The following is a 21,085-nucleotide window of genomic DNA, read 5'->3' as shown; positions in this document are numbered from 1 at the left end:
TGCCTATGGGTCATGGGACCCGATACCAACATGGCCAATAGTCCGGTTATTTATTTACTGACAGTTATGATAAAAAGATAAAGGAAAGAGGAGATGATTAATTATTACTGTAGATGATAACTCGACCAAATTAAGTGTAGAAGATCAAATTGTTCATCAAAAGCATTGTAAATAGTTCACTGAGACACCTCAAAATATAATAGATACTAATTAAACGGTACAGATGAATAATTTTTTCAAACAAATGTATATAGATCAGTTGAAAGGGAGAAGTATTATTTACAAGTATAATTTTATTAAAAAGTGCATGTGATAGAGTAAAACTCGTATGTGAATGAGTAATTCTGTTTTATATAATCTTAAGTTATTATGTAGTAACATAGGGGCGTAGGGCTATCTTATAAGAAGAGCCATCTAACTTACAATAAAGTCTAAACGCAAATCGGTTGAGAATTTGAGATTGAGGTGTGACAATAGTTCACGGTTCAAATTTCCCTCATCCCCGTATATTGTATTGGTCTATTAGTCTTGCGCCTCATTTGACAAAAATAAAAAATAATCTAATATTTTTAATAATGATTAATATAATTAAATTAATACTGTATGCAGATTGCCAGATTCTATCATAAATTAAGCTACAGAGTATAGTTTAGTCGTCTTGTCATAGAATGATCATCATATATAAACGTTGTTGCTGCTTGGTACTTTCAGCCAAGAACATCTCCAATGGTTTGTTTCTAGGGACTTGCTTGCAATAATTGCAAAATTATTTATATGTAGCTTATAATTAGAGTTGAAAATTTATGTGTAGCTTTCATGCATTGTAGCTTTGTCAAGCTATATGGCTTGTTTAAAAAAAAAAGCTAAATTATCTTATTGGTTGAAAATAAAAATGTGGACACATACAAGCTACAAGATGTTGTAGTCCGTCATTGGAGCAATATGTAGCCGGAAAGCAGTTTAGCTTGGAAAACCCATGTGGCAAATTAAGCTACATCAAATTTTAGAGAGTTGCTTTAAAACCACTCATGCAACAAAATAGAATATAAATCCATTTAGGGGCAATCTAGGTACAATATATGTTGATCATATTCGATTAGTTGTCATTTGATAATCGCAATTTCTTAATAGAGAACAACAAAAGCGGAAAACTAAATTTTAAAAATAAACTTTGACAAAATTAGTCTATGTAATTTCTTCCATCGATTTTTATAGGGGCGTTAAGCAAACTGGCACTCCATACTTGGGCTTAATGGTTAGAACAACCATTGGAGCATGTCGATAGTTATCGGACATTGTAAATTTGAACTTTGATATTAACATGGCTAATATTATTTTGGCCTCCAAAATTGCAAATGATTGGCCAATACAATTCCGTGGACCGCCTCCGAAAGGAATGAAACGACTCGAAATGAATGATTTGGAAGCAAAACGATGGGGATTAAATTCGTTTACATCTTCACCCCATAATTCTTTGTCATGATGAATTGCGAGTACTGGAATCCAAATTGATAATCCCTTAGGAATGAAGAGATCACCCAATTTAATGTCTTCAAATGCCATCCTTGGTAGAAGTGTAGCTGGTGGATATAACCTCAAGGACTCGTTTATTATCATGCTTAACTGTCAAATTAATAAATACATGGAATTGAGCTTCAGTTAAGTCATATTCTTTGCCATACATGCCATATAGGTAACAAAAATCTATGATCTCAAGAATTCTTGATGTTTATATCTATATTATAGTTTCATGTCCTGGGATTTTTGAGAAGTAAAAAGTGATAACCTGAACTATGTAAAAATGCAACAGAAAATTATATATGAGCGAATAAGTTAGTTGATCATATTAAGTATGTGTTTGGCCACATTTTTAAAAGTGTTTTTTCACTACATAAAATCCTAGCAAGCCTCCTCGCTAAAATCTTTTTTATGATCTCATACTATAGTACAATTTTCAAATAAATTATACAAATTCACTCATTGGGCCATTAGTATAGGAAGGTGTCCAGATTACAAGCTACTATTTCTTATACTCTATATTTTTTTATTTCTCCGTCTTAACATTAGAACGGGTCAACTATCATACCATTTAAGCATATAAGATAAATCTTTTGCATTTTCCCATACATTCTGTTTTTGTCTTATTCTAATTACTTGACTCGACTTATGCCTAAGACGGATACACCCGTCTTAAATAAGAATTTGGTAATTGTAATGCGTTTTTATAATAATAATAATGATAATGCTATAAAAGGCGATACTCTATTTTATACATGTATTAATTTTTATAGTGTTAAAATGACTTTTTTAAACAAATTAATCCAAACATTAAAAAGTTATCAAAAGTACTTTTATTATAAGTTTAACCAAACACGCCCAAATTTCTAGAAAAAAAGAGTTTTTGGAAAATCACTTTTGAAAACAAAAACACAAAATTATGTTCTAAAAACTTGGCCAAACATGCTCTAAAAATGTTTGAGAAGGTGTTCATTCGATGGTCCGGACCAAAGATCGGACTGGACCGCGCAATTTGGTCTGGACCGGACCGGACCATACTTTATTTGGTACGGTCCACGGTTCACCTATTTACATAAGTTTGGCTTTCGGTCCGGTCCTGGACCAAACCGAACGGACCGCGGACCGCGGACCGAACCATGAACCAAACTTTTGTAAGGAATATCTTTGAAATTATATGATATACAAATATTTCTCCTAATATCATAATATTACTTCGTAATATATTTCTTTTACATATTCTACTACTCGAACAAAAAAAATCTAGGTTATTAATATAAATTAAAGTTATCGTCGAAATAATTAGGTAACAAAAAATATATTATTTGGTCCATATGGTCCGGTCCATACATTTTTATGGGCCGGACCAGACCGGAGCGGACCATTATAACTATGGTCCGGTCCGCGGTCCACCCATTTTACCCTTATTTGGTCTTCGGTTCACTAAGTTTGATCCAGTCCGGTCCGGTGCCCGGACCGATGAATAGGTACATGATATTGGGATAAATAAGCTAATTTAGTCTTTTTTTTTGGTTCAAATCTCAAATGAGCGAATTTATGTCGCGGGTGAGAATTGAACTACCAACTTCGTAGTTGGAGTAAAAGAGCTCTTATCATTTGAGCTAATTCTTGCTTGTTCTCAGCTAGTTTAGTGACATGCTATATATCCTAAGTAACTTATCATCTCAGCTAGCTTATTTAATTATACGTATACTCACTCATTTCAGTTAGTTTATGTTTATAAGACGATTAAAGTTAGAGAAATGGATACATACCAAACGAAGCTTAGGAAAATGATCAAGGGAAGGAGTAGCACCATTACAAACTTGTGTAATTTCATCTCTTAATTTTTGTTGCCACTCTATATTGGTTGCTAAAAGCATGACTGTCCAAGTGAGCAATAACGCCGTTGTCTCATGTCCCGCAAAAAAGAATGTCTTACATTCGTCCATTATCAATTGCATATTTAGAAATCCATTTGAGTTATCAATATCCTTTTGCAATTCATTCATTAAAATCCCAAGTAAATCATTCTCATTTGATGAGTCGCTTCTACCCATTTCGACACATCTTTTTCGACTCTCAATAATCTCCATTAAAAGCCTTTCCACCTCCTTTTTCAGGGTTTTGATTTCTTTGTTGTACTTGCTGGGAAAAAACCTGGAATTTCAATTATTACTTGTTCATCAATAAGCAAATTAATAGGGCGATCATACGATTTATATTCCAGTAGTTTAATAACAGTAACAAAACTAAACTTTGTATCCGAAGTAATACTGCCACATAAGACTACAAGAGATCATAATTTGGCGTATGTTGGTTCTTTTTTTAAATATATAATTCGGGTGACCTCTACTTACCATCTAAATTTTATTTTCTATGAAATATGATTCGCTAAAGTTGGTTAACACATTCATTTACAATTTATATCTTGAAATTATGATGAGATATATTATTTTCTATGAAATATGAGTCGCTAAATTTGATTAACACATACATTTACAATTTATATCTTAAAATTAGGATGAGATATTTTATTTTCTATGAAATATCTAAATTTGGTTAACACATACATTTACAATTTATATCTTGAAATTATGATGAGATTAAAATTAATCACCAAATTATGAGACACGTTCAGTACTCCGCTGTTAATATTATTACTTTCAGACTTTTATTACATCCCCTGTTAATACTATTACGTTTACTACTTGTTCAGTTACTGTTGTTTCATTAACTACTCATGCTATTTTTTATGGTTAACCCGCTAGTTTTGTCAAACTCATATATTTAAATAAATTAATATTTTTCTAAAATCGAATTGTTAGTTAATTTTTCATACTCTCTCCGTTGTTTCTACTGCTACTTCATTACATGTGTTGTGACTACTATTACTTCCACTTCTCCTGCCGTCATTATTTTTTCTTTCACTTCTTCCGCATTTATTATTGTTAATTTCACTACTTTCTTTGGTGCTAGTATGATTTTCACTACTCTTGTTACGGTTATTGTTGCTTTTACTACTCACATGGGTGGTTACTAATTACTATCATATTAGTTGATTATCTAGTTGTATTAGAGTTATATATTTAAATATTTAAATATTAGATTAAAATATTATTTAAGAGTAATTATTATTATTTACTAATTAAATTACAAATACAATGAATTATGTAATATTATATTTTTGGAAATTTAGATTGATTTATTTACCTTTTAATAGTTTCCAAAATTTAACATACTTATATTATATTTGTATATGTTAATTGTGTATGTTAAATAATTAATAGCATAAGTGTGACCTGTTTATTTTAAGGAAACTCGCCATATTTTGGTGTTATCTAAATTTATAGATCAACCTAAACTATATATTATTTATATTGAAGTCTCTTGTTAAGGTCCATCACACCGCGCTATGATTAAAAATTATATAGTATAATTAATTTGTATAGATTTATTTAAATAAATAAAAGTCCCTCGCTGGTTTCTGGAATATATATATACGGAGTATATAGTATTGATTGATAGAAAAAAAAAATCTGAGGTTTCCATTATTATCACAAGTTTTAGTTGTTGATTCCAAGTATTTGGAAATGATATTAACAAAAATTAGACATCTATCACATATGAAACATAATTGGATTAAATGGATGGAATCAAATAAACTAGGAAATAAATCAAGTCAAAAGACCAAGAGCCTATTTTGTATGAGTAAGTCTCATGCAGAACCCTTTTACAATAATTAGTCGTAAAACCAATTACAAAATACGTTCAGATATCATTTTCACTCAAATATGATATTAATGAAAGTTATTTTAGTGGGTTAATTAAGTAAATAATACGTTATTTTACAATAAAAATTGCGTAAAACCGTTTTGCACAAGAATTTTCGAAAGTAAATGGAACTTACCGACTCCCCGGTATGCATAAATGTTTGGTAGATTGAGCACAACGGTGTTGAAGATGATTAAGAAGATCGAAGATTTTCTTCCCTTTCTCATGGCTGCTCCCAAATTCAATCCTAGAGATGATATCCGCCGTTAATCTGGCCATCAACTCTCCAATTTCGACCTCATTTTCGCCCTTTTCGATCATGTCCTGTAGTGATTTGAGCGTAATAGTAGTACACTCCACTACTTGCTCTGCATAACCCTGCACCATATCAAACAACCGAACACCGTCTAAACAAAAACAAACGCTAATTAACAATTATTACTGTGTTTTTTAAGCAATAATACGTGTTTTTTTAAATACTCGGTCGTTCTCATTGCATTATAGTAACGTAGTGACGCTACGGTTTGTAATTTAATTACCTTAAGTTTATCTGACATAAAAGTAGGGGAAACAATGAGCCTTTGGTGGTACCAAGAGTCACCATTTGCCATAAGCAATCCATTGCCTATAAAATGTTTTGATCCTTGTTGTTGTAACCACGACTTGCCCGACACATGGTTGTATTTCGTCAGCAACTCCTTAATCAGATCCGGATCCGTTAGACACATTCGTGGCTCGAAACCATGCCAATATATAAACCTCTTCCCTGAATAATTAACAATCCGGCCAATTATTACAAAAAATTAATACTCGTATATATTTTGTTCAACAAGGTCATGTTATCGTATTATTATTGAATTAACTGAACTGAACTAAATAGAATTGATTATGTTTTTTTGTAACAAATAATGAGAAACTAGTCGCTTAAAACCATGTTTATTTTGGACATAACATTTTTTTGCTAGAAATATATTTACCGTATTTGTGAGACCAAAGGAGGTAATGGGGAAGAAGGCGGGAGACGATGTTATGGGAGATGGTAGGCATGTCGACGGAGGTGGAAGATGCAACAAGAGAAGATATGCCTAGGAGATTTCCTAGAAGAGGCCGGGGTTTAGGGCCATGCACACCTTGCTTCTCCATGATTTTCTTGATACGTCTAGGACTTAACCAATAAAATGAGATAGTTTCATAACTTATTTTAATGAACCAACTCAAAAGTATGATTATAAAGGCTGTTAAAATAACTAAGAACATTGTTTTATTTATTGATGATTGCAAGCTAAGTATGAAAGAGATAGAGGAGATGTTACCTGCAATGATGTGCACAGTCAATTTGTGTTACATATATGGGTTATACACTAGTAAGCGAGTTGATTACTTTCCAATGGTGTTTCATTTTAGTCCTTTCCACTAAATGGAAATGAAACACTTGTAATTCTAACAAAAATGGTAAAAAATTTCGTTTTGTTGGTAAGAAATTTCAGAGATTTGATATGAAATTTGACTTAATTAATAGAATCAACCAAAATCAGAGTTGATTTAATACCGATGTTATAAAGTCAGATATTATTGTTAATTAATATGGATATCCTAATATATCAAAGCACTAAACTTACCCATTCATTATCCATGCCAGAATTGTTCTAACTTAATCAGAGGTGTCGAGTTTAAACTCTAACAATACAACATGTAGAATTTATGTGAATAGTGACTTAGATTTCATTAAGCATAATTACAAGGTATTTATAGTTACACACAGATTCTCATTTGTAACAGATATATCCTTCACGAGCTTACGATGGTTAAGTACTACCCATATAGATAGTTAAGACAAATGCAGAGTGCCTAAGGAGTAGCAATAATCTGTTTTGTCTTATCTACCCACATGAGTAGTCACAAATTTATGACGGATATGCTCGTCATAAGAGAGACATGCTGGTAGTTACAAGAGAGACCTATAACAAACATGCTTTTAGGGTAACATCTCATACACCAAGGTGCCTTACCAATGACCACCCTAGCATATCAAGGTGCTACCATCTCGGTTGCCCGAGGTAGAGTATATCAAATTGACCATCAAAGAACAATTATTATAAAAATGCCAAAACTGTTTAAAGTGTAAATACAACAGAAAATAAACTCAAACGTTTACAACCTAAACTGTCAAAAGCGCTATAATGTAAATTGTCAACAGAAGCTAGATAAATTGGTGACGACTAGACCCTCAAGCAACTCCGCGAGCTATCCACAGCTATACTTGCTCAATCAACTGCTCACCATCCCCGAATGGATCACCACAGTTTTGAAAACAATACCGGGGTCAGTCAAGTGCATAATCAAGATAATAATTCACAACGTAAACAATACAATCAATTCAATTGCAACATCAATCTCCATCTCCATTATCAATCAATAACCGACTACACATGTAAGTGTGCAGTCCTGATTACCCATCGCTATAGGTAATCCTCACCGCCAGTGGGGGACTGCAGCTGTTCCCACCTAAGCCCCGCTCATCGCAAGGAGCGCACCCAGATCATTAATGTGCACTTCCCCCTTGTGAAGGGAGCCGCAAGAAGCGAACATGGGGTTGGAACCATCTCCCGAACATGGTCCCATCTTTACAATACCAATCTCAATATCAACAAACCAATATCAATCCAATACAGCATGTTAATCAATCAATCAATCACCACAATCTTAAATTAATAAACAACCAACTGAGTAGGGAAACTCTACCTTATTAGCGAATCTGAAATCAACAAACAACAGCGGAAGCTAGAATCGTTCCTCTACGAACTCGTCACCTAGCAATAATCACAACAATACTATATCACAATCATACCAAATAACTCCTTTTTTCTCAAACTAATCAATTAAGGCAAACCCTAAAGGACAACATAACTAATTAACAAAATACCAGAGACTTAGCAACGAAACAGATACGGATAAGACGGATTGAAGACTCAAGATGGATCAATTAGCTTTGGGAGTTATTAGGGTGATTAAAGAGGTGATAAGCGTCGTTAGGTTTTATAAACAGTGATTTGTAAACTGATTACACGTAATTTATAATCTCTAATCACCTTAATTAAAACCGCGGAAAATAATCCCGTCAAACCGGGTACTCGGCCGAGTGCTCCTGGACGGTAATCTGACCAGAGGTCACACGACGACTTACTCGGTTGAGTTCCACTTATTCTGCCGAGTAACTGAGGACCAGAAAACCGTAGTATTACTGTGACACCCTCATTTATTGCGGAAAAATTAAAACACGTAATTCTAGAATAAAGCTGCATGGATATGTTTGTAATAGGTTCAGTTGGGTAAAAACCTGTAATTTTTAAAACCGAAAACGAAACCTGAACCTGTTATAAAAATATCCAAATGGGAAGGTGTCAAACATGCAAGGTCCAAAATAAATCTCATGAGTGAAACATCGCTAAAGTCGCGAAACAAAGTTATACAACCCAAATATGAGAAAGGGAGACATATGTCCCTAAAATGTATGTGACATAAAAAGTGTTTAAGGGTCACAATAAAATAAAACCAATCTAGGTTCCTAGGTTACTTTGCTCGCTAGCTCGTCCACGTACCCCATATATGCATCACCTACCTGTCAATCGCATTTTATACAAATACGAAAGCCACAGTCAGTGGGGAGTAACTCCGAGTTCTCCCAGCCACGAAATGTCATAATTAATATAACATGTAAACATAAGAATATGAATATGAGTAACACATAGCCTTAGCATATAGATGCTAGACAATCGTGCTTATCATGTGAACAACAATATAACAACACATAGTCCTAGCATGTGATTACTAGACCGACTCATACTACCCTATCATGTGAATCACATAACATCCAGGAATCCAAACTCTATCAACCATAGCCGGCTTGCATCTCACCTTCTATGATTCATAGAATCATCAAACAAGAAAGGACAATATATCTAGAGACAGGCATAAGTTCCTAGTACAGTCAATAGTCACTTTGTAACTCGAGTCTATACCACGAGGTAGGGAAGCTAGTATTTTGGCTCATAGGTTAATATGAATAAAACATGGCCAAAACACGACTCAACCCTAATCCTAGACTGCGCAGACCTAGAGAAATGCAGATAAAACCACCGCACCCAAGTCTCATGATAAAACCACATGAGTACCCTAAGGAGTCCACCAAAGGGTTGGCTAGTACTTAAGCTGACCATCTCCTCACAAAATAGGCAGAAAGGTCATGCCCCAGCTTGGATATAAACCCACCAAGCCAGGAACACAAAGGCTATTAAGCGGTGAACATACACTCGTCAAAGATTATAATGGCCTATCTATGATGAAGGCCGAAATACTCACCTAGGACCTAGTCCCAGCTAGTCCCAGCTTGAATACTTTAGCCCACACCACACAAGACAAGTAGGATACCCAATTAACCATAAAAGGGACAAAGAGTCCAAACTTGTACACACAAAAGATCATACACACCCTAGTATATGAAAGGTTACGCAAGAGCATATTCAGCTGACAATCCAACAAAATCTCCAATATCAATAATAATCCAAATTCCAGCTAACCGTTAATCTCATAATTCATGAGAACAAGTTAAAATGGCAACAAGACAAGAAGACTGAAGTATAAGGCAACCAATTCATCCAACAACCAACATGTGAAATGATAGTCACAAATATTAAGGCATCAACGTAAAACCTCCAATAACCAATCTCACCTCAAAGACAAACCCTCGACCCGAGTCCCGCGACGGGTCATCGGTCAAATCGAGGCTGACCGGTTTAAACCTAGTTTGACCAAACTCATTCGGTCAATCTGGCCCAGCTCAGAGTCTTGGCCTACTATGGCCCAAATTACAAAATGTATCACAATGTCATTCTCATGCTATTTCCAATTTCTATCATGTGAAAAACGAAAGTAACACATTATCAATCACCTAAACACTTAACAAACACCAAAAACAACATCTACTACTAATGTGACATTAATTCGTCGAGTAACTCGGAATAGTTACCTTACGCTAGCAAAGAGACAAGTAATAACTTGAGAAAGCTTCTAAAACCCAAAATGACTCTTCATCTTCAACCACATATGAGTCACCTAAAATAATTATGTGAAAGGACGATATTAACGAATTATCGTTATATTAAATATGAGACGGAAATTAATTTAATTATATTTTAAATAAACCAAACTAGCGTCAAAACAATTTATAGACACGGCTCAAAAGTTATTATGACAACCTCAAACTCGGCCTAACCACTAACTACACATGGCCTCAAACTCGTGACTTAGCTAGGCCACCGCTGCAGGCCACGGCCAGCCATCAAGCTAAGCTACGACCAGGCCATTGCCGCCACAGACTAATAACTAGCTCATAACTAGACCGCAAGAGACCACCCATGACGACTACCCACGGCCGCCAAACAGTAGTGAAACCATTCCACAATCCGTGATGAAAACATGGTCTAAGTGTCCGCCATTTTGCGTTCTCAAAACCCGCCCCAAGCACTCATCCTTACGACCCAACTCAGTCCCAAACATGTTCAGTGAATCGTCTCAACCTCAGTCGCTCTTACGCCCCAAAAACAATCCCGAAAGGCACCATTTTATCCATCCCAAACTACCCCAAAACAATCCATACATGTCAGCATACACCGTCTTAAATATACCACGTACTAACTAGCATCCCAAATGATCCCTAGAGGTCAGTATACACCGTCTTAAATATACCACTTACTAACTAGCATCCCAAATGATCCCTAGAGGTCAGTATACACCGTCTCAATCATCTCCACATATCAGTATACACCGTCTCAACTATACAACTGACTAATTAACATCCATAAGGATCCCTATATATAATTATACACCGTCTCAATTATAAAACAGACTAACCAGCATTCGAAATAAACATATTTTACAAGTAATATTGAGTAACCTATCATTGTTACCTTTTTCCGATTGAACTAATCATTTATGACTAACAAATCTTATACAAGACCGTCTATCTTAGCATCTACAACCGTCTTATAATAAATAAAGCTGAAAGTATAAATTGCGTTTGTAAAAATACATGACGAAAATGAATTTTACTTACAACGGATTGACGAGAACGACGAGAGGAGCGCTATGGAACAAAAATAGTTGAAAACGGATGACAAACGGAGCACCAGGACGGATTATAGACAAAAGTTGAAGAAGGAACAAACAGAAGGAAAAAGAAGGACGAAGAAGAGGAAAAGAAGAAAAGAGACGTGGGAAAAAGAGACAGCAGCCTGCTATTTATTATACGTATCTTTCTTCATCGTTAAGTAATTTCGCTCGTTTTTAAAACCGTCTCGAGTTAATAAAATCGGTTTTAGTAAAAGTTTCAGTAATAAAACGGAATCAATAATAAATAAATTTAATGAGTGAAAATAAAATAAACTCAGCCAGCTAACGGAAATAATAGGAATTCGATTCGAATCGGAGTTATTAACGATTTTTACTAAATTAGCGGAGTTTAACGAAATTTGATAATTTAGCAAAATAACTCAAAATAGCTAATTGGATGACTTTTCCTAAATCCGTTTTGAATCCACTAAGGGCCGACTTTCATAAAGGACTCGTAAAAGGATCGGAAATTATTAAATAAATAAACTCGAACTAACTTCAATAAACTCGAACTAACTTTAAATAAACTTATTAATGATTATTAAAATTAACGTATCGAATTATAATGAAATTAATTAATTAGCTAAGCATATATATATAAATCGTTAAATGATGTAATTAAATTCAAAATAGAAATTAAAAGAATTTTATCCAACTTAATAAAATACGGGGTGTTACAATTACAGCCTTCCCTCCTTGAAACGAACTCCATCCCCGAATTTCATACCGTACCCAAAACAACACGCAACACCAACTACTCAAAGACACTAACAAAACCAACTATGGCCAACTATACAACCCAACTATAGCTCTCACAAACCAACAACACAACCATACCGACCTCAAACTATCCCAAAACGCACATGCGACCATCTCCTACCTCCCTTAAAAGACAACGATTACGTCCTCGTAACCAAACATACCTGATCAAAAGGGTGTGGGTAGTGCTCTCTCATAGCCTCCTCCGGTTCCCAATTGGCTTCTTCCACGTTGTGATTAGACCATAGCACCTTAAGCAAGACGATTTCACCATTCCTTGTCTTGCGTACTTTACGATCCGAAATCTCCTTAGGATCCTCTACATAAGTTAAAGCCTCATCTAACTCGATATTATAAACCTCAAGTACATGTGATAGATTACTTACATACTTCCGAAGTTGTGATACATGAAACACATTATGGACCCGATCAAGCGATGGTGGTAAAGCTAGCCGATAGGCTACTTCACCTATCCGATCTAAAATCTTATAGGGACCGATGAACTTCTGACTCAACTTTCCTCTCTTGCCAAACCTCATAACTCCCCGCATAGGTGACACTTTGAAGAGGACCTTGTCACTTACCGAAAACTCAATGTCCCTGCGATGCAAATCCGCGTAACTCTTTTGTCTATCTTGAGCCGCTTTCATCTTTTGGCGAATCAAGTATACTTGCTCAATCATATCTTGCACCATATGTGGTCCTAAGATTATAGCTTCAGCACTGTCATCCCAACAAACCGGACTCTTACACTTTCTGCCATATAAATCCTCAAAAGGTGCCATCCTAATACTAGAGTGATAGTTGTTGTTCTAATAAAACTCTATCAAATCCAGTCTATCCTCCCAACTCCCACCAAATTCCATAACACAAGCTCGTAACATGTCCTCTAAAGTTTTGATGGTTCTTTCAATTTGACCATTTGTAGCAGAATGAAATGTTGTACTTATCTTTAAGGTAATTCCCATCAATTCCAGCAACTCTTGGCAAAACCTTTATATAAACCTCGCATCTCTATCTGACACTATATCCTTTTGGTATCCCATGTAACCGTACCACACGCTTCCTGTACCCCAAAGCTAGCTGAATCTTACTCCAAGTATCTTTCATTGGAATAAAATGAGCTGACTTTGTTAGACGGTCGAGAATAACCCAAATCATATTGTTACCCTGATGTGTCCTCGGTAACCTCACGATGAAATCCATAGATATTGACTCCTATTTACATTCGGGCACCTCAAGTGACTGAATCTTACCTTGTGGTCTCCGTTGCTCTCCCTTTACCCTCTGACAAGACAAACACCTAGCCACGAACTCAGCAACATCTTTCTTCATACCGGGCCACCAAAACGTCTTCTTCAAGTCCTTATAAAGTTTGTCACCACCCGGATGCACCGAATAAGGATTTCAATGAGCCTCCGTCATGATCAACTTCTTCAAGTCAACGTCACTAGGTACACACCACCTCCCATCAATACGAACACTCCCATTTGCGTGGATAATAAACCTTGGAAATGTACCATCTCCTACCCTCGATTTCCATTCTTGAATCTTGGGATGAAGTTCCTGTTTCCTCTTTATGTCATCTTATAGTCTAGGCTCTATTGTGAAATCGCCGATGGCATCACCCTTGCGAATAATCTGAATCCCCATCCTAGTCATCTCATCCCTTAGCTTCATCAAAGACATAGCAGTACATAATGAATGCACGCTCTTCCTACTCAAAGCATCTGCCACCACATTAGCCTTCCCCTCATGTTATATGATTTCCATATCGTAGTCCCTAATCAGCTCCATCCGCCGTCTGTGACGCATGTTCAACTCTTTCTGAGTGTAGATGTACTTTAAACTCTTATGATCTGAGAACACCTTAAAGGTCGCCCCATAGAGATAGTGCCTCCAAATCTTTAGAGCAAATGCCACTGCACCGAGTTCCAAATCGTGAGTAGGATAGTTTTCCTCATACGGCTTCAGCTGCCTTGAAGCATAGACGATAACCTTCCCATTCTGCATCAAAATACAACCCAACCCATTATTTGAAGCAACCGTATATACTTTAAAGTTCCCATTTGCTTCAGGTAGAGCTACAACGGGAGCTGTGGTCAAACGCTTCTTTTATGTTTGGAACGCCATTTCACAACTTTTATCCCAACAAAATCTAGTCTCTTTCCTCATCAAAGATGTCATAGGTCTAGCGATCTTAGAGAAGTCTTTCACAAACCTCTTGTAGTAGCCAGCTAAACCTAATAAACTCCGGATCTTAGCAATATTTTTCGCTGCTTCCCAGTTTGACACTGCCTCAATCTTAATAGGATCCACCAAGACCCCCTCTTTTGAGATCACATGACCCAGAAAAGCCACGCTCTCTAACCAGAACTCAGACTTAGATAACTTGGCATACACCTGATTATCTCGTCGCAAGGTCTGCAGTACTAACCTCAGGTGCTCCTCGTGCTCCTCTTTAGTCTTAGAGTAGACCAAGATGTCATCAATGAAGACGACCACAAACTTATCCAAGAATGGACTGAAGATCTGATTCATAAGATCCATGAATACTGATGGTGCGTTAGTCAACCCTAAAGGCATTACCACATACTCTTAGTGACCATACCATGATCGAAAAGCTATCTTAGTAATATCCTCATCTATTATTCCTCAACTAGTGATAACCCGACCTCAGATCGATTTTATAAAACACTGCGGCTCCACTCAGCTGGTAAAAAAAATCATCAATCCTTGGCAAAGGTTACCTGTTTTTCACGGTGACATGGTTTAACTCTCTATAGTCGATGCATAGCCTCAAACTACCATCTTTCTTTTTCATGAACAAAACTGGTGCACCCCAAGGTGATACACTAGGTAAAATGTACCCCTTGTCCAATAACTCATTCAGCTTCTTTTTCAACTCCTCCAACTCCTTAGGTCCCATGCGGTACGGAGCCTTTGATATAGCTCTCGTCCCCGATTTAAGCTCAACACTAAAGTTAATGTCTCTCTTAGGAGGTAACCCTGACATCTCATCCAGAAACACATCCCCGAACTCACTAACCACTGGTATATCTGTTGCTAACGACTCTTCCACCCGAGTATCCCACACGTGGCAAAGGATAAAAGGACACTTCTTCCTCAAACATGAATTCAAAGTCATCACTGCGATTAACTTCATCTTGGGCTTTAAAACAAACCCCCTATATGACACTTTGGTTCTCTTAGGCCCTTTTAAAGACACTCTCTTCTGCTGACAATCTATCTTAGCCTCGTAGTTACCCAACCAATCCATCCCGACTATAACCTCAAATCCCTTCAAGGGGAACTCTAACAGATTGACTTGTAAGTCTACTTATCCAACCATCATAGATAATCCTTTATACAACTTAGTACATGAGACGGACTCTCCCGAAGGTATAAACACATTATCCATTACTGTAACACCCCCTTCTTACCCGACCAAGGTAATTTGGAGATGCTACCGTCTCGGTTTCCCGAGGCAGTGAAATCGGAATTACAATTAAGAAACTTCATTAATAATTGGCACGTTTAGTTATTACAAACATAAACAAATGAATAAATGAAATACAACTCGTCTATGACTACGTCATCCATGCTACATTATTCGACTCCGAGTCCAAGGCGCGACCCAAATCCCAATCACGCCAACAAGCAAACCTGCTGTAACACCCCCTCATACCAAGGTGCCTTACCAGGACCACCCTACCATGATGGTTACCCGAGGTTAGTATATATCAAAAAGAGTCTGAACTGAGCACATTTATTAAAGTACTGTAAAGTGTAAAGTTTACATCAACCAAACTCAAATACTGTTTTAACAAAATACAACTTCAAAGTCTGACAAATAAAGAAATCCAACTAAGACTCAAACGGTGATGCTATGACTCGTGATGGCACTCCTCCCAAGATAGTCCCCAAGCTCACACTAGCAATACCTGTCAAGCCTGCTCACCATCCCCGAATGGATCACCGCAGATTCCACAAACAACAACGGGGTCAGTATTACTCAACAATATAAGACAGATAAACGATACAATCAACTGATCATCTTCCAATTCTAATCTTTGTTCCCATACTGTAACCGACTACACACCAAGGTGTGTAGCCCTGCCAGATTACCCATCGCAACAGGTAATCCTCGCCGCCAGTGGGTGACCGCAGCCGATCCCACCTAGTCCAGCTCCTCAATGAGCGACAAACAATCCCTGTCCCTTAATGTGCACATCCCCTCCCGTGGCGGGTTCCACGGAGGGCGAACTAGGGTGTGAAGCCACTCCCGCAAGTGACTCCACCACAATCACAATCACCAGATATCACAGCCATCTCAACACCCTTACACCAACATCATCACAACAATCTCCATACTCCGATGATCAACAGATAACAATAATCACAACAACATGTCTTACAATAACAGTAAACTGAGTAGGAAACCCTACCTTAGAAATCAACAGTTGGAATGAACTTGCACACTCAGAAAGGCTCCTCTACGAAGTCTTCTCCTATACCATAATCATATCACACAATTACACATTGCACAACCCCCATATTCCCAATTCCGTAAACATACAGTAACCCCAACGAATACAAACAACATAGAATAAAACTTACCAATAGTAGGATGAGGAATTGTACGTAAGGACTCCGAAGGTTTCGCAAACAACAAGGCAATGGGATGATTAGGGAGTGATTAGGGAGGGATTAGGGTCAACGTAAAATGATGAAGTAGAAATGAAGTTTTGAAAACTGACGCGGGATATAAAATAAATCTTAAACGGTCCCTAATCAAACCGTCAAAATAATACTCGCCAGACCGAATACTCGGTCGAGTAAAGTTATACTCGGCCGAGTATCCTCTACTCGGTCGAGTATTCACTATACTCGGCCGAGTATTCATCGGCGAAACCAAAACAACTCATAACAATAGCACTACTCGGCCGAGTAGGCTCTACTCGGTCGAGTAGTCACCAAATAAAATCCGTAGTGTTACAATCTTCCCCCCTTAAAAAGAACTTCGTCCCGAAGTTCACACTGTACTATAAAACAAAGCACAACACTACACCATAAGTCTATACTAACCACATATAACAACACCAAGGAACTATACAAATCACCACAAAAGTCATTACCCCGACTCAAAGCAAAACAACAAACAAACAAAACACGACCGCGACCATCTCCTACCCCTCTAAAAAGACAACGGTTACGTCCCCGTAACTAAACATACCTGATCAAAAAGGTTAGGAAAACGTTCTCGCATAGCTTCCTCGGGTTCCCATGTGGCTTCCTCCACATTATGATTAGACCAAAGGACCTTGAGTAAGACCGTCTCACCATTCCGGGTCTTACGAACCTTGCGATCAAGAATCTCCTTAGGAATCTCGGCATAGGACAAGGATTCATCAAGCTCGATGTTCTCCATCTCAAGGATATGCGACGGGTCGCTCACATACTTCCGAAGTTGAGATACATGAAAAACATTGTGTACTCTATCCAAAGCTGGTGGTAACGCTAACCTAGGCCACCTCGCCAACACGGTCTAAAACCTCATAAGGACCTATAAACTTTTGGCTTAGCTTACCCTTTTTCCCAAACCTCATAACACCTCGCATAGGTGACACTTTTAAAAGAACCTTGTCACCTACCGTAAACTCAATGTCCTTGCGGTGCAAGTCGGCGTAGCTCTTCTGACGATCTTGAGCTGCTCTCATCTTTTGCCGAATCAACTGTATTTGCTCAACCATATCTTGAACCAGCTGTGGCCCTAAAACCACCGTCTCGGAACTATCATCCCAACAAACTGGACTTCGACATTTCCGGCCATACAAAGTTTCAAAAGGTGCCATCCCAATGCTTGTATGATAACTGTTATTGTATGAGAACTCGATCAAATCAAGCCTGTCTTCCCAAATGCCCCCAAAGTCCATAACACATGCCCTCAGCATGTCTTCTAAGGTCTTGATGGTCCGCTCTGTCTGACCATCGGTTGGTTTGATGAAAGGTCAGTACTCATCTTTAAAGTCGTACCCATCAACTCTTGCAGCTCTTGCCAAAACTTGGATATGAACCTCGCATCACGATCAGAAACGATATCTTTAGGTATACCATGTAACCGAACCACATGTCTCCTGTAACCCAATGCCAGCTGCATCTTAGACCAAGTATCTTTCATGGGAACGAAATGGGCTGACTTGGTTAACCGATCAACAATCACCCAAATCATGTTGTTACCTTGTTGTGACCTAGGTAACCCCACAATGAAGTCCATGGAGATCGACTCCCACTTCCACTCTGGTACATCCATAGACTGGATCTTGCCTTGTGGTCTCCTTTGTTCATCCTTGACCTTTTGACAGGTCAAACATCTGGCTACAAACTCAACTACATCTCTCTTCATGTTTGGCCACCAAAAAGTCTTCTTAAGGTCTCTATAAAGTTTGTCACCACTTGGGTGAACTGAATAGGGAGTGCAATGAGCCTCCGTCAACATCACTCTCCGCAACTCTGCATCCTCAGGAACACACCATCTCCCATCAAAACGAACACTCCCATCTAGATGGATAGAAAACCTGGAAGCCGTTCCACTCTCTACTTTTGACTTCCACTCCTGAATCTTAGGATCAAGCTCTTGTTTACTTTTGATGTTCTCATACAACTCTGGCTCGATCGTCAAATCCCCGATGGTGTCCCCCTCTCGAATCATAAAGATCCCCAAACTAGACATCTCATCCCTCAACTTCAGCAAGGACATAGCTGTACATAGCGAATGAACGCTCTTCCTACTCACTGCATCTGCAACAACATTAGCCTTACCCTCGTGATAGTTGATCTCCATATCATAATCTCCAATCAGCTCCATCCACCGTCTCTGTCGCATGTTAAGCTCCTTCTGAGTGTATATGTACTTTTGACTCTTATGATCAGAGAACACCTTAAAAGTTGCTCCATAAAGGTAGTGTCTCCAAATCTTAAGAGCGAACACAACTGCACCTGACTCCGGATCATGAGTAGGGTAGTTCTCCTCATATTGCTTCACCGCTCGAAGCATAGGCTATGACTTTCCCTCCCTGCATCAAAACACAACCAAGACCATTCTTTGAAGCGTCGGTATATACCTCAAAGTTCTCACAACCCTCTGGCAAGGCTAAGATAGGAGCTGTAGTCAAGCGTTCCTTTAAAGTCTGAAACGCCGTCTCACAACTCTCATCCCAAACAAATATGACTTCCTTCCTCATCAAAGATGTCATAGGCCGCGCTATGGTAGAGAAATCTTTCACAAATCTTCTGTAGTAGCGTGCAAGGCCTAAGAAACTCCGAATCTCAGCAACATTCTTCGGCGATTCCCACTTGGTAACGGCCTCAATCTTACTAGGATCCACGGATACCCCCTTCTTAGATATTACATGGCCTAGAAAAGCCACCTCCTCTAACCAGAACTCACACTTGGATAGCTTGGCATAAAGCTGATTATCTCTCAAAGTCTACAGAACTATCCTCAAATGCTCCTCATGCTCCTCCTTAGTCTTAGAATAGACTAAGATATCGTCGATGAAAACAACCACAAACCTATCCAAAAACGGTGTAAAGATCCGATTCATCAAATCCATAAAAGCTGCTGGCGCATTGGTCAACCCAAAAGGCATCACCACGTACTCGTAGTGACCATATCGAGATCGGAACGCTGTTTTAGGAATATCCTCATCTGCTATCCTCAGCTGGTGATACCCCGACCTCAGATCAATCTTGGAAAACACACCTGCTCCACTTAGCTGATCAAACAAGTCATCAATCCTCGGCAACGGATACTTGTTCTTCACTGTGACCCGGTTGAGCTCTCTGTAATCAATGCACAGTCTCATACTCCCATCTTTCTTCTTTACAAAAAGAACTGGAGCTCCCCACGGTGACACACTAGGCCTGATATAATCCTTGCCTAGCAACTCATGTATCTGCTTTTTCAACTCTGCCAACTCTTTAGGTGCCATACGGTAAGGTGCTTTAGATATGGGACCCGTTCCCGGCTTAAGCTCCACGCTGAAATCAACATCCCTCTTGGGAGGCAAACTCGGTATTTCCTCAGGAAAAACATCTTCGAACTCTCTCACCACGATATCTCGGAAGGCGTCGGTGGCTCTACTCGATGATCTCTCACATGACAAAGAATCAAGGGACACTTCTTCCTTAAACATGACTTTAAAGTCATTACAGCTATGAACCTACACTTAGGCTTTACCACAAACCCTCTATAGGATACCCTAACACCCTTGGGACCCTTTAAAGACACTCTCTTTTGTCGACAATCTATCCTGGCATCATACTTACCTAGCCAATCCATCCCGACAATCACCTCGAACCCATCCATAGGAAACTCTAACAGGTCTACTGGTAAATATACCCCTCCAACTACCATGGATACTCCCTTATACAGCTTGAGACACGACACAGACTCCCCTGAAGGTATGAATACATCATCTTTTACAACCTCAAACTTTCCCAAACCTATAGACACAACATGACTCTTAGACACAAACGAATGTGTAGCCCCGGAATCAAACAAAACAAAGGACGGTACATTATGAACAAGAAAGGTACCGGTAACTACATGAGCATCATCCTGTGCTTCCTGCTTGTCCATAATGAAGAGCTTTCCACTTTTTTCTGTCCTCCACCCCGAATCAAGCATTGGAGGTACTTGGCTTGGCTGCCGAATCCTGAGTGACACTATTGTTCTGGCGCTGATAAGATCCACCACCACCGCGGTTGTAACCGCCCTGGTTGCCCTGTCCACCTCTGTTGCCCCATGAACCTCCCGGTCGGTTACTAGCAAAACTCTGAGTCGGCCCCTGAGAAAAATTCCCTG

At 38.3% G+C, this 21,085-nt stretch overlaps 1 protein-coding gene across 1 annotated transcript; it reads right to left on the bottom strand.

Annotated features, from left to right (window-relative positions):
- Positions 1–1,001: 1,001 nt before the first annotated feature.
- Positions 1,002–6,592, bottom strand: LOC141643153 (cytokinin hydroxylase-like). Its single transcript, XM_074452194.1, has 5 exons — positions 6,267–6,592; positions 5,829–6,055; positions 5,426–5,667; positions 3,291–3,675; positions 1,002–1,623 (listed from the first exon to the last, which is right to left on the bottom strand). The coding sequence occupies exons 1-5, from the start codon at positions 6,544–6,546 to the stop codon at positions 1,210–1,212; spliced, it is 1,548 nt and encodes a 515-aa protein (XP_074308295.1). The 5' UTR covers positions 6,547–6,592; the 3' UTR covers positions 1,002–1,209.
- Positions 6,593–21,085: the final 14,493 nt, after the last annotated feature.

This window comes from Silene latifolia, chromosome 2, assembly GCF_048544455.1.
Source record: "Silene latifolia isolate original U9 population chromosome 2, ASM4854445v1, whole genome shotgun sequence".
Taxonomy (NCBI): Eukaryota; Viridiplantae; Streptophyta; class Magnoliopsida; order Caryophyllales; family Caryophyllaceae; genus Silene; species Silene latifolia.
The sequence above is the reverse complement of the archived record's forward strand: the minus strand, read 5'-3'. Positions and strand labels throughout refer to the sequence as shown.